The sequence below is a fragment of the Muntiacus reevesi genome, chromosome 7 (genome assembly GCF_963930625.1).
Source record: "Muntiacus reevesi chromosome 7, mMunRee1.1, whole genome shotgun sequence".
In the NCBI taxonomy this organism is placed as follows: domain Eukaryota; kingdom Metazoa; phylum Chordata; class Mammalia; order Artiodactyla; family Cervidae; genus Muntiacus; species Muntiacus reevesi.
Genome location: NC_089255.1, coordinates 52,722,516 through 52,741,840, shown reverse-complemented (window position 1 = coordinate 52,741,840; position 19,325 = coordinate 52,722,516). Strand labels below are relative to the sequence as shown.

At 41.2% G+C, this 19,325-nt stretch overlaps 1 protein-coding gene across 1 annotated transcript in view; it reads right to left on the bottom strand.

The window, feature by feature from the left end:
* The window catches only part of PRTG (protogenin), a 148,763-nt gene extending 136,315 nt beyond the window's left edge, over positions 1-12,448 (bottom strand). Inside the window, exons 1-2 of the mRNA XM_065940456.1 lie at positions 12,327-12,448; positions 9,776-10,078 (exon numbers count right to left, since the gene is read on the bottom strand). Of these exons, the coding sequence (XP_065796528.1) occupies positions 9,776-10,078; positions 12,327-12,420 (397 nt within the window). The 5' untranslated portion in view covers positions 12,421-12,448. The remainder of the gene's footprint in view (positions 1-9,775; positions 10,079-12,326) is intronic.
* Between the last annotated feature and the right edge of the window lie 6,877 nt (positions 12,449-19,325).

Sequence of the window (19,325 nt, the reverse complement as noted above, 5' to 3'; positions counted from 1 at the left end):
CTGATTCCACCTTGTGCTTCATCCAGCCTGGCATGTCGCATGATGTACTCTGCATAGAAATAAGCAGGGTGACAATATACAGCCTTGACGTATTCCTTTCCCAATGTGGAACCAGTCTGTTGTTCCACATTCAGTTCTAACTGCTGTTTCTTGACCTGCATACAGATTTCTCGAAAGGCAGTTCAGGTGGTCTGGCATTCCCATCTCTTTAGGAATTTTCCACAGTTTGTTGTGATCCACACTGTTAAAGGCTTTGGCATAGACAATAAAGCAGAAATAGATGTTTTTCTGGAACTCTTGCTTTTTTGATGATCCAGCGGATGTTGGTAACTTGATCTGGTTCCTTTGCCATTTCTGAATTCAACTTGAACATCTGGAAGTTCATGGTTTATGTACTGTTGAAACCTGGCTTGGAGAATTTTGAGCATTACTTTGCTAGCATGTGAAATGAGCGCAATTGTGCAGTAGTCTGAACATTCTTTGGCCCTGCCTTTCTTTGGGATTGGAATGAAAACTGACCTTTCCAGTCCTGTGGTCACTGCTGAGTTTTCCAGATTTGCTGACATATTGAATGCAGCACTTTCACAAAATCATCTTTTAGGATTTGAAACAGCTCAACTGGAATTCCATCACATCCACTACCTTTGTTCATAATGATGATTCCTAAGGCCCACTTGACTTCACATTCCAGGATGTCTGGGTCTAGGTGAGTGATCATACCATTGTGCTTATCTGGGTCAAGAAAATCTGTTTTGTACAGTTCTGTGTATTCTTGCCACTTCATCTTCTGCTGCTCTTAGGTCCATATCATTTCTGTCCTTTATTGAGCCTAACTTTGCATGAAATGTTCCCTTGGTATCTCTAAATTTCTTGAAGAGATCTGTAGTCTTTCCCATTCTATTGTTTTCCTCTATTTCTTTGCATTGATCGCTGAGGAAGGTTTTCTTATCTCTCCTTACTGTTCTTTGAAACTCTGTATTCAGAGGGTATAGCTTTCCTTTTCTCCCTTGCCTTTAGCTTCTCTTTTTTCTCAGCTATTTGTAAGGCTTCCTCAGACAACCATTTTGCCTTTTTGCATTTCTTTTTCTTGGGGGTGGTCTTGATCACTGCCTCCTGTACAATGTCATGGACCTCTGTCCATAGTTCTTCAGTCACTCATCAGATCTAATCCCTTGAATCTATTTCTCACTTTCACTGTATAATTAATTGTAAGGGATTTGATTTAGGTCATACCTGAATGGTCTAGTGGTTTTCCCTACTTTCTTCAATTTAAGTCTGAATTTGGCAATAAGGAGTTCATGATCTGAGCCACAGTCAGTTCCCACTCTTGTTTTTGCTGACTCTATGGAGCTTCTCCATCTTTGGCTGCAAAAAATATAATCAATCTGATTTCAGTATCGACCATTTGGTCATGTACATGTGTAGCGTCTTCTCTTGTGTTGTTGGAAGAGGGTGTTTGCTATGACCAGTGCGTTCTCTTGGCAAAACTCTTGCTAGCCTTTGACCTGCTTCATTTTGTATTCCAAGGCCAAATTTGCCCATTACTCCATGTATCTCTTGACTTCCTACTTTTGCATTCCAGTCCCCTATAATGAAGAGGACATCTTTTTTGGATGTTAGTTCTAGAAGGTCTTGTAGGTCTTCACAGAACTGCTCAGCTTCTTCAGCATTACTGGTGAGGGCACAGACTTGGATTACTGTGATATTGAATGGTTTGCCTTGGAAACGAATGAGATCATTCTGTCGTTTTTGAGATTGCATCCAAGTACAGAATTTCGGACTCTCTTGTTGACTATGATGGCTACTCCATTTCTTCTAGGGGATACTTGCCCGCAGTAGTAGATATAATGGTCATCTAAGTTAAATTCATCCATTCCAGTCCATTTTAGTTCACTGATTTCTAAAATGTCGATGTTCACTCTTGCCATCTCCTGTCTGACCACTTTCAATTTGCCTTGATTCATGAACCTATGCAATATTGCTCTTTACAGCACTGGACTTTACTTCCATCACCCGTCACAGCCACAACTGGGTGTTATTTGCACTTTGGCTCTGTCTCTTCAGTCTTTCTGGAGTTATTTCTCCACTGATCTTCAGTAGCATATTGGGCACCTACTGACCTAGGGAGTTCATCTTAGGGTGTCCTATCTTTTTGCCTTTTCATACTGTTCCTGGGGTTCTCAAGGCAAGAATACAGATGTGGTTTTCCATTCCCTTCTCAATGGACCACATTATATCAGAACTTGTCCATGACGAGTTATATTATATTATGGTATATATTATACCATGACCCGTCCATCTTGGGTGGCCCTACAAGGCAAGGCTCATAGTTTCATTCAGTTAGACAAGGCTGTGGTCCACGTGATCAGACTGGTTAGCTTTCTGTGATTGTGGTTTTCAGTCTGTCTGCCCGCTGATGGAGAAAGATAAGAGGCTTATGGAAGCTTCCTGATGGGAGAGACTGACTGAGGGGGAAACTGGGTCTTGTTCTGATGGGCGGGGCCATGCTCAGAAAATCTTTAATCCAGTTTTCTGCTGATGGTTGGAGCTCCCTCCCTGTTATTTACCTGGGAGCCAAACTATGGTGGAGGTAATGATGATAATGGCAGACTCCTTTAAAAGGCCCCATGCACACACAGCTACACTCAGTGCCCCCGACCCTGCAGCAGGCCACCGCTGACCCTCGTCTCTGCTGGAGACTCCTGGACACTCACGGGCAAGTCTGGGTCAGTCTCTTGTGGGGTCACTGCTCCTTTCTCCTGAGTCCTGGTGCACACATGGTTCTGTTTGTGCCCTCCAAGAGTCTGTTTCCCCAATCCTATGTAAGTTCTGGCAGCTCTTGGTGACCTCCTCCAAGAGGGCTTAAGCCGTACCCAAGTCTGCTGCACCCAGAGCCCCTGCTCTGCGGCAGCCCACTGCTGACCCATACCACCGGAGAAGACACTCACGCACAGTCCTGCCCCCGTCTCCGTGTTGGCTCTGGGTCCTGGTGCACACAAGGTTTGTTCGGGCCCTCTGAATGTCTCTGGCAGGTATTGGGTTTGATTTGAAACGTGATTTCACCCCTCCTACCATCTTGCTAGGGCTTCTCCTTCACTCTCAGATGTGGGGTATCTCCTCAAAGTCACTCCACTCCAGTGCCTGTGGTCTTGCTGGGGCTTCTCTGCCCTTGGACGTAGGGGTATCTCCTCGTCCAAACTATGGTGGAGGTAATGAAGATAATGGCAACCTCCTTCAAAAGGTCCCTTGCACTCACTGCTGCACTCACAAAAGATATTCTCTAACATTCACCATACATGGAGATTTCTCATCTCTTCAACTACAGGGTCCATCACATTAAGAAAAAAAAGTGTTACATAAACATGACTAAATGAAATTTGTATTTTCTCTTAGACTAGATATTCCCAAGAAAAGATCTAAAATACTGAAATCAAGTTGAATGAATCTACAGGAGGGTAAACTCTTAATAGCAGTTTCCAACGTACTCTTGAGTGCGAAAAGGGGTGGAAAGGCATTGTTCCAAGAGGACAATAGCAACCCACACATATTTTTTTTTTATCAAACTCCCTTTACAATAACTTAAAATAGAAAGTAGTCTTTAATCAATAAATAACACTAACACCAAGAAAAGTTGAATATCAAGTTAAGACAGAAACAGTTAAAAAAAACTAATAACCAAGTATTACTTGGATTGAAGTTTGCCACTACTTTCAGAAACATCAGTGGCTCTCAACCAGGGATGATTTTGCCTCCCAAAACACATTCTTTCATTAACATAGCTAGGAAGTGGTGCCATTGACATCTGGTGTCTAGAAGCTATACATTCTATGTTATACAAGTCAGCCTCTGCACTGAAGAACTACCTAACCCCAAATTTCAACAGAACCAAGGCTGAGAAACCCTGAGAAATGTAATCGATTAACTCTCTATGTATATATTTGGTATATTGGTGGAGTTGAAGATCCATTCTAAGTACTACTAAATCATATTCTCAGTAGTACTAAAAAGACTACCAAAAAAAGGAGGGGGGGCATTTGGGGGGATTATCCCCAAGGAATATGATTTACTTAGAGAAAGATGTCTATATAAAGCAACATCATTTTTTTTAAAGTCACATTGTTCTACATAAGGATTTACTATAATTTCATAAAACAAAAATTTTAAAGAAAATTTTATTTCCATCAGTCCTAAAAATTAAGTCTAGCAAGGACACAAGTTTGAAACCAGGACCCTGAACAATGATCGCACTCCCCCAAAGTTACTTGATTAATCTAGTCACTACAAATACTAAAGCTATAAAATACACACACACACACACACACAGAGAAAAGGCAAACACTCTAGAAACTAAAAAAAAAAAAAAAAATTAAATTCATATCTTCTGTTCAGTCTATAAGAATTTGGCTTTTAAAGCTCATCAAAAGCAGCTTCTAAGAACCAGAGGTTTTAAAAAAGAAAAAAACAAGAAATGTAAAAGTCAGGAAAGTATTTGTCAGATTAGTGTCAGAGACCTTTGTGAGGATGACGCCTTTATCCTCTGTAATACATATCCCCAAAGCAGTTCACTTGGCTTCAGAATTATAGCCACTGAAGGTAATTTGGTACAGTTTTACCTTTTTTGTACATCACTATTGTCCATTGTTGACTGTGAACTTCCTCTGTGCCAATTATCATGTTAGGGCAACTGTCAATTCTGCTTCAATGATTACAACCATATCTTCTTCCTCTCTTATGTACTAAGATATATAGGAAATGATGAGTTTTTAAAATGTTTTAATAAAGAGTCTGAATACCATAAACTGTCAGAAGTACCAAAATAGCCCTGATTGACAGGAAAAAACTTAAATTTGTGGTATAATTTTTAGAATTTTTCTTAAAACATCAATAATCAGATAATTGCAAAATGCAAGTATAATCCTCAGCAAAATGCCTGACCTAACATTATTGATTATTTTCACATTAATAGTAATTGCCAGTTTAAAAGCTGAAAGTAAACAACCTTAATTGAGCACCTCTGCTTATGAGAGAGAAAAAATCATGTCTCGAAATTGTAGTCAAGAATATAAAAGTTTTCAAAAAAAGTAACCTCAAATGCATTCACTTATTACTTGAAATACTCATTCAACCTAACACAGCAGTTTAAGAGATTTGTTTTCTGCTATTCTTTTAAACTGCTCTGGACTTCATCAATAAGCCCAGCTGTTAAATTCAGGGGAAATGACAACAAATGCCCGGACAAACAAGTGCTGAGAGTGAGGGCCTTTCTTTAGAATAATCAGAGCTAGTTGACACAGCAGGGCCATACCAAATGCCCGTCAAAATTCCATTAAGAAGCCTGACAGAAATAAACAAACACATTTATACATCTTAAACCAAACTATAATTCTATCCCTCAGCAGACTCTGCTTCATTGAAAAATAAAAACTCCAACAACTTTGAAAAATAGTGAGATAGTGTTACAGGTTTCTGAAAATGAGAAATGATCCTCAATAATCAAGTGCAAAGTGGGAAAAATTGGTTTCATTACCCAGAGATTACAGGTACCTGATAAACCTTTTAGGCAGACAGAGTTTAAGAACCAAGTGTTATTGTAAATAAGCCTGTAGAACTACATGTGCTTTTACTTCCCTGACTTAATTTAGACAATTTTAGGATGGTCAGTTTTTAATTTAAACATGTAATTTTCAACCATACCACTCTCTCTTCTATTTAAAGATGATTTTTCTTGGATCCCAGAAAGCACCATCTGAACCTTATCTACAATGCTGGCAGATAAGTCTCTCTAAATATCTCAGTTTGTCTTATTTTTCCAAAATCAAACAACTTTGCTTTTGTGTTAACACTCTAGAGTTAGGACAAGTAACTGTTAACAGCTTGATTTGAAGTTAACATGTACACAGTAAGAGATGTTATCCTTTTTACAGCATCTACAAATCTCACTAAGTGTCAATGAAGCAAACTCTTGCCCATTTTGGGTCGAGGATGATGAATAAAATTCAAAATTTAGGCTAATAGGTTCATAGTTCTTATCTTTCTCTTTTCAACATACCACCCACCTTCTTTTCTTTCTAACATGACTTTCAATGTTTTGAATATGCTTTACCTTCACATTTCAAAGATCTGCTTTGAGTTATAATTTATGTATTACTCTTTAAAATAGAAACCACTCTCATAGAACAGTTTTTATTAATCTCATCAAAAGACCTCGTTTCATCTGAACTTAAACTGAAATGATAAACATGTTATTCACTGAAAACAACCTACATTCTTTGAAAGGAAAACAACTACTGCTATTAGTTTTATGGATGCTAAAACTAATCTCAAAATTGGGGTGGGGGGGGTGAAATCCATCATAAAGTTGTAATTATTCCTATGGTCTTCTAGCTACAAACACTCACTTAAAATTTATTTCACACCCAAGTGAACAGTCGTGAAAAACCCAGCAAATATAAGTCAGCTTTATGTCAGCTCTTTCCCTCCATTCTAAGACTTCAATTTCCACCTTTTATGGAAAGGAAATAAACAACCAGCTTCCTGTTCAATCACTAGCTCACTGCCAGTCTTTTACACATCACAGAACACAACCCGCCTCCTCCTTTACTTCTCTCAAATGTCTCTTATCTTAATTTAAACTTGTTGAAATATGAGACCGTTTTACCACACTAATGCTTTTCTATGAAATTTATCTTACTTACTCCAACATTTAGAATGTAAGAAATGTCAAGATGTCATAGATTATTTCTTACTCCTAAAATATTTAAATTATTTATATAATAAAGACTTAGCACCTATGAAAGTGAAAATTTGATCTGCCAAAAGTTAAAAATACTGAAATTTATAGGTAAAGGTTGAATCTCCTGTTCTTACTATTGTATACAACTGGAAAAAGAGCCCTCCACATCACTCCCCTTTCTATTCTAATCACATGAAAATGTAAAATGGCTAAAATAGCTATCAATAAAAAGGATTAACTTTTTAAAAAAACTAAATATTACTTTAACCCTATACTTTCCTTTAAAAATAGGATGCCTTAGAAAAACTAAGTTAGACAAATTCTTTTGTGCTTGGATGAACAGGAAAGCAAAGCCTCCAGGCCTTAGGGGAGGAACCTTGTCCCCACAGCCGGCTCTGATGTGCCTGGGAGATAAGGCTCCACAGTGACACTTAAGGAAAGGCCGGTTCACATTTGAATTTCTGCATTCCTCAAGAACAATTCATGGCAATAACTAACTTTGCAGAAGAGCTACATGAAAGCTTCGGCCAATGAATGAGGGTCATCTGCTCTTTATCACAAGGGTAAACCTCATCCTGGCCAGTTTCTAACCTTTTAACCCTGTGAATTCCTAATTTACACATGAATAATGGAATTCTTGCCTAGAGTGCAACTTTCAGCTTCTAGTTCCTAAGTTTAGAAACCAAGACTTTATTGCCTGTGTTAAAAATCTACAACTCGCACCGATTAAGGTTTTAGATTTCCAGGTGCTATACTTATTACACTTCAGAACTAAATGATATGCTTGGTGACAAAACCCTCGACCAGAAAATAAAAAGAACATACTTGCACCCCGCTGCTATCAATAACTAGGAGAGAGCTAGCCTTCAAAACACACACACACACACACACACAAATAGAATGTCCACTTAATGCCTATTCTCTTCCTGTTTAATATGTATTACATCTTCACCCTGAACACAGGATAAAGTCATCTAAGCCTACAATGTCATTGGACACTGCTTCTCAGACATCAGAACTGACTTCATAAATTTTAAATCTCTAAGAAATTTCATATTTTAAAGAAATATCTAAACCCACTAGGCATATCTTACTTTAAATCGATAATAACTGAATGCACTTTCTGAGCAGAGTACCTCCTCCAAGTTAATAAGTTGTGTGCATATGAAAAGTGTGGTTCTTATAACTAACACACTATAGTTGATATTTAATAGCAAAGCAATGTTCTACACAGTTTAACTAGAAAGTTTTTTTTTGATACTTAAAATATCAAGACTACTTCACCACCAAATCCTTCAAAATATTTACATCTAAAAAAAATTTGTCATTAATACTTTTTATAAGGATACAAAACCTAAGGCTATTCAAAAGCCAATACAAATATTTGTTTCACTGTTACTAACATTGTTAGTTACTATTATTAATACTATTGAGACTATTTATGAAACCTGAAAGCTCTGCGTGTTTTCAAAGCATTTCTAAGTGCCCTAGAATTGTCAGGCTGCTAAGGAGGTCCTGGAAATACCGAGTGGTCATAACAAATCTTTCAGAGCCATCAGACCCCCTCCACCTTTCCATCCTGCCCCTTCTCCTCTCTGGCAAAGTAATACAAGTTAGGGTTTTTGGACATGAAAACACAAGATTCCACAAACCCAAAAAGGGGAAAAAAATTACAACTTTATGGAACAATTAGACAAAAATTAAATTAATAAAACATAGGCATAAAAAGCACACTATCCTGAAAACAATATGGTAATGAAAAACCATTACTCAACAACAGCAGCAACAAATGATGATTGACCAATAATCACAGGAAAAAAAAAGCAAGTTTATCAGACATTCTCTCAGGCTTATTAGAATTGGAAACTTCTCTACTTTCCTGACATATTTCAATACAAAAAGATCTTCGCTTACAATTTATTTTCTACTATTAATTATTATTGCGCAAATAAGTTACTAAAATGAAGGTGGCATAAATACGGACTGTTACAATAAAGTCACCTAGGAAATCCCCACCAACAGCTTCCTAAATTTCAACTGTGGAGACCTTGAAGAAACTATTTCCTGAAGATTACGACTTTATCTCAAGAGCTCCCTCCTTCTAGTGTTCATCTTGTAAATGATCAATTTGTAGGTGTAGAGAAAATCTATCTTTTGTGGATTAACAAAAACATGTAGATAGGATGCCTGTAAAATTGTTTTTAAGATACAGTTGTGTTTTAAGATTTAAATTTTGTCTATTGTAATCTTGAGTGCTGGGTGTTGGATCACCTGAAGAGATGGAAAGCTTCAGTGAAAACAAGTTCTCCTCTAACTATCCTAGGCCCACGTTTACACTCGACGGTTATCAGGGCAACCACCAAGCAGTGGGTCACTTGGACAAATGGTTGATCTGATGGGGTTGTTAATACAAAGGAAATCATTAGACAGCAAACTTTATGACAACTGAGAAAAAGTGGGCAGATCTGGTTTAAGTCCATTAGGCATAATATGGAAATGGCCTTAATCTCTTTCTCTCCCAGCAGGAAAAGCCTACCAATACTTCAAAGGCTTGAGAGTTACTGACCAGTGCCCTCTCTTTCAATTAAAAAGCAACATGGGTGATCTTAAAGCAGTCAGAGAACTGAAAGCTTGGGTTATATGGAAGATTTAGGGTTTAAGGACCACTTAAAAAGCAGAAAACACTGTTTGTGATTTTCAAAATTTAATTATTAATTTTAAAAATGAGATTTTAGAACAACCTTTGTTGTGTTAACCAAATTTTTCACCCAACTCTTTTCAGAGTTTGAAGTGCTTATTCATATAAGTCACCTACAAGTTCTGGTGTTCTAAACGTGAATGTGACTTTTGTTCTCACTCATTCAAATTTATACATGCATATATATTTTCACCTCAGATTTTTTTTTTTGTAGGCCTTAGCATCAACTACTATCTCCAGGAAAATTCCTAATGTATGACTTTTCAGGTTAGCATATTAATGAAAACCAAAAAATCATCAAAATGTAGCAGTGAAAAACATCAATCAAGAACTTAAGCACTTACTTGATAAAGTAAGATGAGCTTTTTGACTAAGAATGGCTCCATGTCTGTTCATGGCCAAGCACTGATAAAATCCTTCATCATACTGCTCTCCTCGCTTGCCTTCCACCTCACTGATGTATAAGGAGCCGTTGGACAGAACCTGGATCCGCTTATTTTCAGACACTTTTGCTCCATTTTTCAACCAAGTGACCTTAATAGGAACTTCTCCATGAGCCTGGCAATCTAAAACAACTGGATCCTTTCTTGTGACAGTTATATCCTGTGGTTCTTTTATAAAAACCAGTTCGCTAAAGCACCATACTCCTACAAGGAAAGGGGGGAAAGGCATATCCAGAATTACAGGTGTAATATTATTTCTTAACACACAATTGTAAAACACATATTCAGAGTGTAATGGGTCACAGTTTAACAAACCAAACTAGTTTACTGACAAACACCTTAATAAACCAATCTAAGTTTCAGCAAACCTTTTCAGCAAATCAGATAAATCCTTTTACAACATCTTACACTAAAAGCCTAGGGAAGATTTCAATAACTTTTCATCCCTTTTAAGAATTCTGTTCTCAAGTGCCCTGCTAGAGTTTCAAAATCATCAGGAAAGCTCTTGAACAAAAGCTGTTTGCTACTTTTACAAGCTTGTCAAAAAGATCTTGAACAGAGTAAGTCGTAAAAGTCTAATTTTACAAGAAATCATTAGCAAAACTCCAACTCTGTGAACAAGCAAGTTTATTTCCTTGTCCCTTGAAGAGTTTTTGAAACCCTTGGCACCTAGTCCTTTGGGAAGTGCGTTTATCTTTTGTGACAAATTACAAGTTTGCACTTTTATACCTGCCCTTTAACAGCAAAGATTCTGTCTCTTCTTGAAAGAGACCCATTTACTTAATTTCTGCAGAGTATGGTAAGGTATTTAAAGGACAAACAGTTGACTCTGAAAAGCTGGTAACTCTTGCTGTTTGTACTCAGTGGGTGATCGGCTTAGGAACCTTCTATTTCTTTTTTTTTTTTTTTTAGAACTACCAACTGTTGGGGGGGGTGGGGGTGGGGAGTGTGACTAATTGGTCCTTACTGTCTAATAGGGAGACGAGATTGCTTAATCAACCAATACACATTTTCATCAGAGCAGAGGAAAGGCTTTATTCTAAGTATACACATCGTCCCAGGTCCCGGCCAGAATAAAGCATCCGATGACCAACTAATACCCTGTCACCTCCTTCATTTAGCGCAAAGGTCAACGAAAGTCTTGCATACTGAGTGGGGCCAAGTTGAGTATTAGCGCCCTGGAGCCGGGGGACGGGGAGACTGCATTTCATATTCCTTCTGATTGTCTTGATTTCACAGTACCAATCCACGTACTGATCTGTTTCTCATCAAGGCAGGTCCTCCAAACCTCACACACCAGTCACGCTCCCACGCCCGGGCTGCTGACTTCTCCTAATGGATGCCCAGGGCGACAAGAGCGACCCTAACAGCCCCGCGCAGCGAGGACCACTCCGGAAGGCGCCCGTTGTGTTTCCGAGTCACATCTGACTTTGATCCTTTTCTCATGCTAAAAGAAAACTAACTCCTCCTGGAGAAGAGGGGTGTGGTTAGAACACCAAAGTCTGGGGCTTGTAACCTGTAAATAAATAAAAGAACCCATTCTTCTGAACACCTCTTCTCCCCGCCCACCCCCCTCCACTTTACACTTCTTAACCCTTTGAGGATAAAGCAACCCGAACGCAAAAAAAAAAAAAAAAAAAGAAAGAAAAGCCAAAAATGAGTTCATCCAAGTTTGCGCAAGGCTAACCTGGAGTTTCGAAGGATCTTTAGATTCGTGCACACCTCAGATCCTGCCCCAAAATACCTAGCTGTGAGAAGTAAATCCTACTTAGATACCTTCCTTCTCAGCTTCGGGACCCTTCTTCCTCCCCTCTGGGGCCCAATTGAGCCACAAAACTTCCACTCTTCTTTCCAATGCCACGCTTCCCGTCTCCTTCTCATTCGATCCGGTTCCGGGAAAGTGGGGGCACTTAGGGGTCTGACCTGAGCGCTGAGTTCACCTAGTTTCTCCCCCGCCCTAAAATGTGAGGCAGCCCCCACTACAAACCCCGGAGCCGCGCGGAAAAGCGGCGCCCCCTGCGCGGCGAGGCTGCCACTAAGGAAACAATATAAATAAAGCCACGTGCGGCTGCTGCGGCCCAGGCAGACAGGCGGGCGCGCGGTGCCCGGTCTGGCTGCGGAAGCGAGGAGACGGCCGGACCGCGGACAATGGCACGAAGAGACAGGGGCGACAGTGGACAGCGGGCGCCGGCCCCCAGCGCGCGGCCGGGGGAGCGCAGCGAGGAGGGGCGGGCGCTGCGAGAGGCGGCCACTGTTGCCCGCGCCCCAGCAGAGCCCGCGGGCACCCCGCGTTCCAGCGGCTCCCGACTGGCTGCAGGGAGGGGGCAGGGGCCGGGGGTCAGCGCTCCCGCAGAGGACCCCGCCGCCTCCCAACGCACGCAGCAGTTTGCCTCCTTCCCCAGCCCGCTCGCGCCCGCTCACTCCCCACCGCCGCAGAAGAAAGCGCGCCCACCTGGAACGCGGCCGAGGAGCGGCAGGAGCAGGAGCGCGCCGAGCAGCATCCCTGGCGGCCGTGGCCGGGCGAGGGGTCGCAGGGAAGGCGCCATTCAGCGGGGCTGCGCGGGCATGCTCCCCCGGCGTCCCTCAGCCGCTGTCCGCCTGCCAGTCCCCAACTCCGAGTCCTCTTCGCGCGGCGGCTGGACACGCGCAGCGTGGGTTTCCCGCTCGGGTACCGGCGTGGCGTGACGCGGCCGGTGTCTGCTCTGCGGGAGCGGCGAGGCCGGCGCACGGACACCCGCTCGCAGGAGGCGGGGGGCCCGAGCGTCCGGCCCGGGGGCGGAGTGAGGCGACGACTGGAGGGGGCGGGGGCGGTGGAGTGGACAGCGCCGCTGCTGCTGGCCTGGGGACTACTTTCTACATCTGGCCCCTGGTCTGAGGACCGCGAGGTCTGTGCGGCCGCGGAGGGAGACGCTCGCTAGGAGGGGGCCCCGTGGCGGCCGGGTCGTGGCCCCGGGGGGAGGGGACGGGCCCCGCCGGACAATGCACCTGGGGGTCAAGCCCCGGCTCAGGGTCTCCGGCCCGCTTCCCCTCCCCTCTGGCTTTCCCCACCACCGTCGAGGACAGAGCCATAAAGGCCAAGCCTCCCGGCCAGGGCCCCTCTTTCCCCCGCAGACCACCCCCCTTCACTCCTGGGCTTGTTTAGGATTCGGGGAAGGAGGAGGCGGGGTGGGGGAGGGATGGTGTTGAGAGACGTGGAAAGGCCGGAGACTTCTCCCCTGATGGCCCCTGCCCATCCCCCTCCATCCCCCACACGCCGGGGCCCTGCGGAGGGAAAACTATTTCCCACTTCAGAGATTTGTCAGCTCCACTGGAGGCATCTCCGGGAGATCAGCCCCCACATTTGGGGACGGTTCCTGTCCGCGCCCTCCGCCCCCCCCCCCCCCCCCCCCCGCCACGTCCCCATCAGAAGCAGCGCCGGCTTAGAACCATCTCTGAAAAGTGCCCAGAAATGAACAATTGCCGTTTGGGGAGATATTTTATTATCTCTCAACTTAGTCAAGTTCTTTTCTTTAATTCGTCAGAACTGTGCACACAAAAGGCCCTGTCCTGAGAGGTGAGGCCAGATGAGATTTCTAGATTCTCCGAGCTGGGTGGGTCTGGGGGACTAGGCGTGCATAGATACCTGGTTACAAGTTAAACTGACTTGGAAAGACACAAATGTTGTGAATTTGTTCACATCTCTTAAAAGTAATTAAGGATAACAGGCGTTAAAAGGTACATTAAAAATGTAATCAGATTGCTAATCATGTGTGGATCACGGAGAATATTTACATGTGGATTAGGGTTTCCTAATCCAAAATGAAATCCACGGCTATGATTAGGGCACAGGCTAAAAGCTAACCTTAATGAAAGCTGCTGACAGAAATCTAGCTTTTGTCAGTAGGACAGCAACACATTCACTGCTAAAGCATATTGCAAAAGTCCTCCTTATGGGGGAAAAAGGCGGGGAGAGGATCAACAGTTTTAGAACATCTGCTGGGAGTAACCTTCCCCGGAAGCTTACTATATAATAGGGATCAGTCTACTTAACAATTTCAACTTAACTGCATGTAAAACGGTAATACCCTGGGCTCTATTGCCTCCCAAAATTTACTTAAAATTTAGACGAATTTCAAGTATTTCTAAGCATCGGAATAAAGGTCCATGGAAAGGGAAAATGTTTAGAGGTAATGAAACGTTTGCAAGGATGTTCTAAACATCTGATAAATACAAACAAAATGACACTCTTAACTGTGTGCCAACTAGATTTTTTTTATTGTATGACATCCTTTTCCTTCTTGACTCCCCCTTCTCCCAGTTCCCTTTCAATCGATCCTAAGTGCTCATATTTCCTGGATAAGAATTGCTAACAAGATGCTTTTATGCTCTCCTTTTTGAATAAATCGGAAGAATAAAGATTGGGGGAGGGGAGAGAGAAGCTAAAAAGCAAAGGAAGAACTTTTTTTTTAAACTGCTACTTCGCCCTTTCTTTAACATTTCAATTAATCATAGGAGCCTTTGATCCTAAGATGACTTTGGACCTTGACTTGTTCTAGGGAGGATCACAGCACTGCATCTAATATGAAATAATATAAGTGATACACACGCACACACACACACACATATATATAATGTGATGAGATTAACCCAAATTAAACTTTTCTGATATATTTATAGTCTCATGTTCAGCAGCAATAAACTTATCCTGATGATGTAATTATACAGTATCATATAAAATTTACAGTATACCCAAAGTCATTTATTAGTAAGTGATAGCTGGAAACCAAAATGCATGCCTTCTGATTTGTTTGTTGCCCTTCCTACCGTATAATCCTTTATGTCTTAAATTTAAACTTATTTTCTTTCCCTCCCTTCCTTCCATCTCTTCTCTCCCTCTTCCTCCCTTCCTCCCTTCCCTCCTATTCTTGTGGACTTCAGAATTTATAGCATGTGTCTTTAAATAACACAGTACATGTCTTATTGGACAGTTATACTTTCTTTCCAGTAAAACATTTGCCTTATATCATGATGTAGGCTGCATAAGCTACCAAAGGACTTGCTACCCAGTTCTCCAATGCCCCCCAGATTCCACCACAGTGCCTTGCACATAGTAGGTAACACTGCAGTGGCTAAGGGTGTAGTTTTGAGTGTCTGACAGACTAGAGTTCAAATTTCAGTTTAATGTAGACAAGTTATTTATGCTCTCAAACCTCATCCATTTAATGGGAATATGTATATATAATACTAATGGAGTGCTGTGATAGAATGCATGGATAGTAGTGCACAGCTCTGTAAATAATTGTTATTATTATTTTGTGAGTAAATATTCCCAATAGTACCAAATCTGTGTCCTTTTAGAGTGGGCTTAGTTTTGCAATACTCAGGTTTTTTAAGTCAAATCTGATTCATTTGTTTGGTTATTACACTGATGGTGACACTGCTGACTTATTGGAAAGGTTCCTAAGCTGCTCCTGAAAAAAATAAGAAATGCCTAGGTGTTTAATCTCCCAAATACCCGTTTGAAGGAAAAATCTCAAACAAATACAATTAAGCCCTATTCTGCTTTCATATTCTAAAACAAGGGCAATTATTTTCAGGCCAAAGAGGGTAGAGTCTATATAGTTAAAAAAGAATTGAAATCTGATGATGGTAGGTTAAAAAAAAAAATCAGGTTTCTCTAAATAAATTCAAGACTCCTAGCCTTCCAGGGGGGAAAATGACATAAGTTCTCCCAACAAGTTATGGAGTTGTACAAAATGATCTTCCAGCCCTCTGACCTCTAAGTGTTACCTGATTCTGTGGAATCATAGGCCCATTTGTTTATGCTTATGAAGCATAGCAAATGAGAAAACAGTGAAAGTCTGGAGTTGTTCAATTTTTTTTCCCCTGGAATTGAGCTACTACTATGTTGGTTAGCTGGCCAGGGCCTGGATGAGTATCACATGCTATGATCTTCCTGTGATTTAAGAACTGACTCACTGATGAGCTTAATAGTTTGCCATCAGAAACATTCTGAAATGATTATTTTAAAAGTGGTAACTCTTCATGGGATTGAAAAATAGTGTGGCTGCTATGGAAAACAGTGTGGAGGTTCCTCAAAAAGTTGAAATAGAACTACAATATGATCCAGCAATCCCACATCTGGGTATACATAATTGAAAATAGAGTCCTGAAGACATACTTGCACACCCATGTTAATTGTGACACTATTCATGATAGCCAAGATGTGGAAGTAACCTAAAAGTTAATCAATGGATGACTGGATAAAGAAAAAAAAAAAAAATATATATATATATATGTCACAACACATATTATGAAATATTATTCAGCCCTAAAAGAAGAATGAAGTCCTGTCATGTTCCAGAACATAGATAAACCTTTGAGGGAGTTACACTAAGCAAAGTAAGTCAACTGCAAAAAGACAAATAATGCATGATTCCACTAATGTGAGGTATTTAAGGTAATCAGATTTATAGAAACAGAAAATAGAATGGTGGTTGCCAGGGCCTGCAGGGAGGAGAAACTGGAGAGTTGAGGTTCCATGGTTATAGTGTTTGTTATATGAAAAAGTTCTAGAAATCTGTTGTACAATGATGTGCATATAGCTGATACTATATTTCACACCTAAAATTGTCAAGTAAATTTACATTGTTTTTTCTAACCACAATTTTTAAAAAGCAGGTTGTAAATGTACAGTAAAAGCAGTGAATGATAACAACAAAGCAGAGGGCCATGTTTGCTAAGAATATATCAGAGTAGGTCAAGGAAAATGGAAAAGCAAAACATCTTCATTTCAACAAGACATTTGACCACCCATATCTCATGATATGAACAAAGTTGATTGGATGTTAAGGGGATTATGCAAAGTAACATTCAGCTGAAGCATCTGCTCCCACTCAAGAGCTCCACGTTGTCAAGTTTCTCATTGTCAAGTTTCTCTCTGAAGCCTTTTAAAATCCATTCTACACTCAGTATCCTGCCCATGTTCCTGCTCTCAGTACCTCCCATCACATTAGAATGGGCTATTAAGAGACTTCCCCTCAAATATTCCAATCTTTCCCTGCGCCAACCCATTTCTACAGTGACTACTAGATTAATTTGTCTGTGATCAAGTTTTTCTTCTGATCAAAAACCTTTCACGCCCCTCTCATGGCCTGTAAAATGCCAAATGTTCATTAAACAACAAACTCCTTATTCCTAATGGCCCCTGATCTGGCCCCAATCTATCATTACAAATTTACTGTCCATTCTTTTTCCTAAATGTAGTTGACACTCAGGCCCAAGTGAATTGGGTGATTGCCCAATAGCACTTGAACTGTCCTGACTCTAAGCCTTTGCAGGATCTCTTTCTAAACCTATATTACTTTCTTTACCCTTCACTCCCACACTGTAATTGAGACTTTTCCAAATATTATTTATATTTCTATGGGCAGCACAGATGTTATTTTGTCTGAAACCTTATAGTATTTTTGTGACACATAACTTACTATATCACTAACATTTTGTAGGCACAAATTATATCCTACTCATCTTGTGTTCCCCATAGTGAAAAGGACAATACCATGAAGAGGAAATGAATGGGTATTTCCTGACTGAAGAAATAATGAATTAGTATACTGAAATACTGATTAAATATATGGAAAGCAATTAGGAGAAAGTTCTTTAGGAGAATAGTGCAAAGTCATATATTTGGAGTTGACTTTTATTTTTTTGACTGTGCATGTGGCATCTTAGTTCCCTGACCAGGGATCGAACCCATGCTCCCTGCAATGGAAGCATGGAGTCTTAAGCACTGGACCACCAGGGAAGTCCCCAGGGTTGACCTTGTCTAGTCTATATTAAATACCATTGGCTTGAATAAAAAGTTCAGTGGAGTCATTTATCTTAATTTGCATGTAACAGTGCACAACTAATATGATAGAATGAGAATGTTTTTCCAGTCCTGGTAGTTGTCTTGGGAGGTGGAAACTCAGAATAGGTGTCCTGGGGGGCTCTTCAAGTGAGAATTTATTACTATTTAGAACAGAAGAGAGTCAGGAAACAGGAGCCAGAAGAAACTCATCAACCACCACCTGGAATGAATGGGTCATTCCAGGACCAGAAAGGGGAGATGATCAAGGGTTTGTAGAAGAGCACAGGACACTTAGAACTGAGGACAAGAGCACTGAGCATTCCCTTGGATACAAGTTAGCTATGTGAAGAGTCTTGAGAAACTGCAGAGAGCTGGCTACATTCACTCAATCAATAAAGTACTCAGCGTCCAATGTGTTATAGGACTGATAGATGTTGCAGATACAGTTATCAGAAAATGATGCAGATACTGAATATTGTGATAAAGTCTGCAATGTTCATGATAATTTGAAAATGGAATTTAAGGAGCAATCGCAGGCCTACAGAGGGATGAAATGGGAAGGAGGGAGCATGCTACCAAGAAGTCAGAAGGTCTCAGATTTTACCCTGCTTGCAAGCAAATGAATTAGCCTGCCACTGTTTCGTGGATTCTGGTAGAAGACACAAAACTCCTGTGTCAGAGATGATGGGCAGTTTATTAAGCATAGTGATAGCAGTAGCTAGAATACAATTGCTAAAGACAATTGTGCATCAGGCTCAATTTTTCCCCTAAGCCTAAAATTCCACAGAGCAGAACAAAGAGAACCAGATGTCACCTGCACATACAGTGGGTTGTATTACAGAAGAGGAGCCCTGGCCTTTAGGAACCCAAATCTTTTATAATGGTTAGTAGGCATGCCTGCCCTTTGCTCCAGAAGGAGGCACCATTTCTGTCTTCCATGGCTACTTGCCTCACAAACATTGTTCAAGAGATAGTCCAGAACAAAGTGCAGCTGGTTCCTCTCTTGCAAGATGTGCAGAAATGCAAGAGAACCATGAAGGATTGTCTCCTAACTGTGGAGCTGACATCTTCAGTGAATCTGGAGGGTGAGTGGAAGTTTTCTAGTTGGACTGAATTGGGGTGAGCCTTCCAGAGAATGGTATGAATATGACACTGAAATACCAAACAAAGGAGCAAACTATATTCAGGATTCTGTAGGTCAGCAATCTGAAATGAAGGCCACCTTGGAGAGTGGAGGGAAAAGAGGCAGGACCATGTCCAAAGAGGCCTTTAGCATGCCATGCTAAGGAGCCTGACCTTTGTCCTGGGGGCGATGATTTCCCAAAAAGCTGCCCTTTGGATGGGTTACCTGTGGAGCATTCTTTTTTTTTTTTTTTGGAGCATTTTTTTCTATGAGCCCCATGCCAGGTGCTACAGCAATTTATCTCACCCAGTCTTTACAGGATTAGGCTAGGTATTGCTGTCCTCATTTTATAGATGAACAGAGGCTCAGAGAGGCTAAGCAGCTTAGTTGACTTCCCATAGCAGATACTTGACAAAAGCATGCTTCTCCTCTAAGTCTACTTGACTCAGAGTCCCTTGTTCTTAGCTCTGAGTGTTTTGTGAAAAGTATAAGGGAAA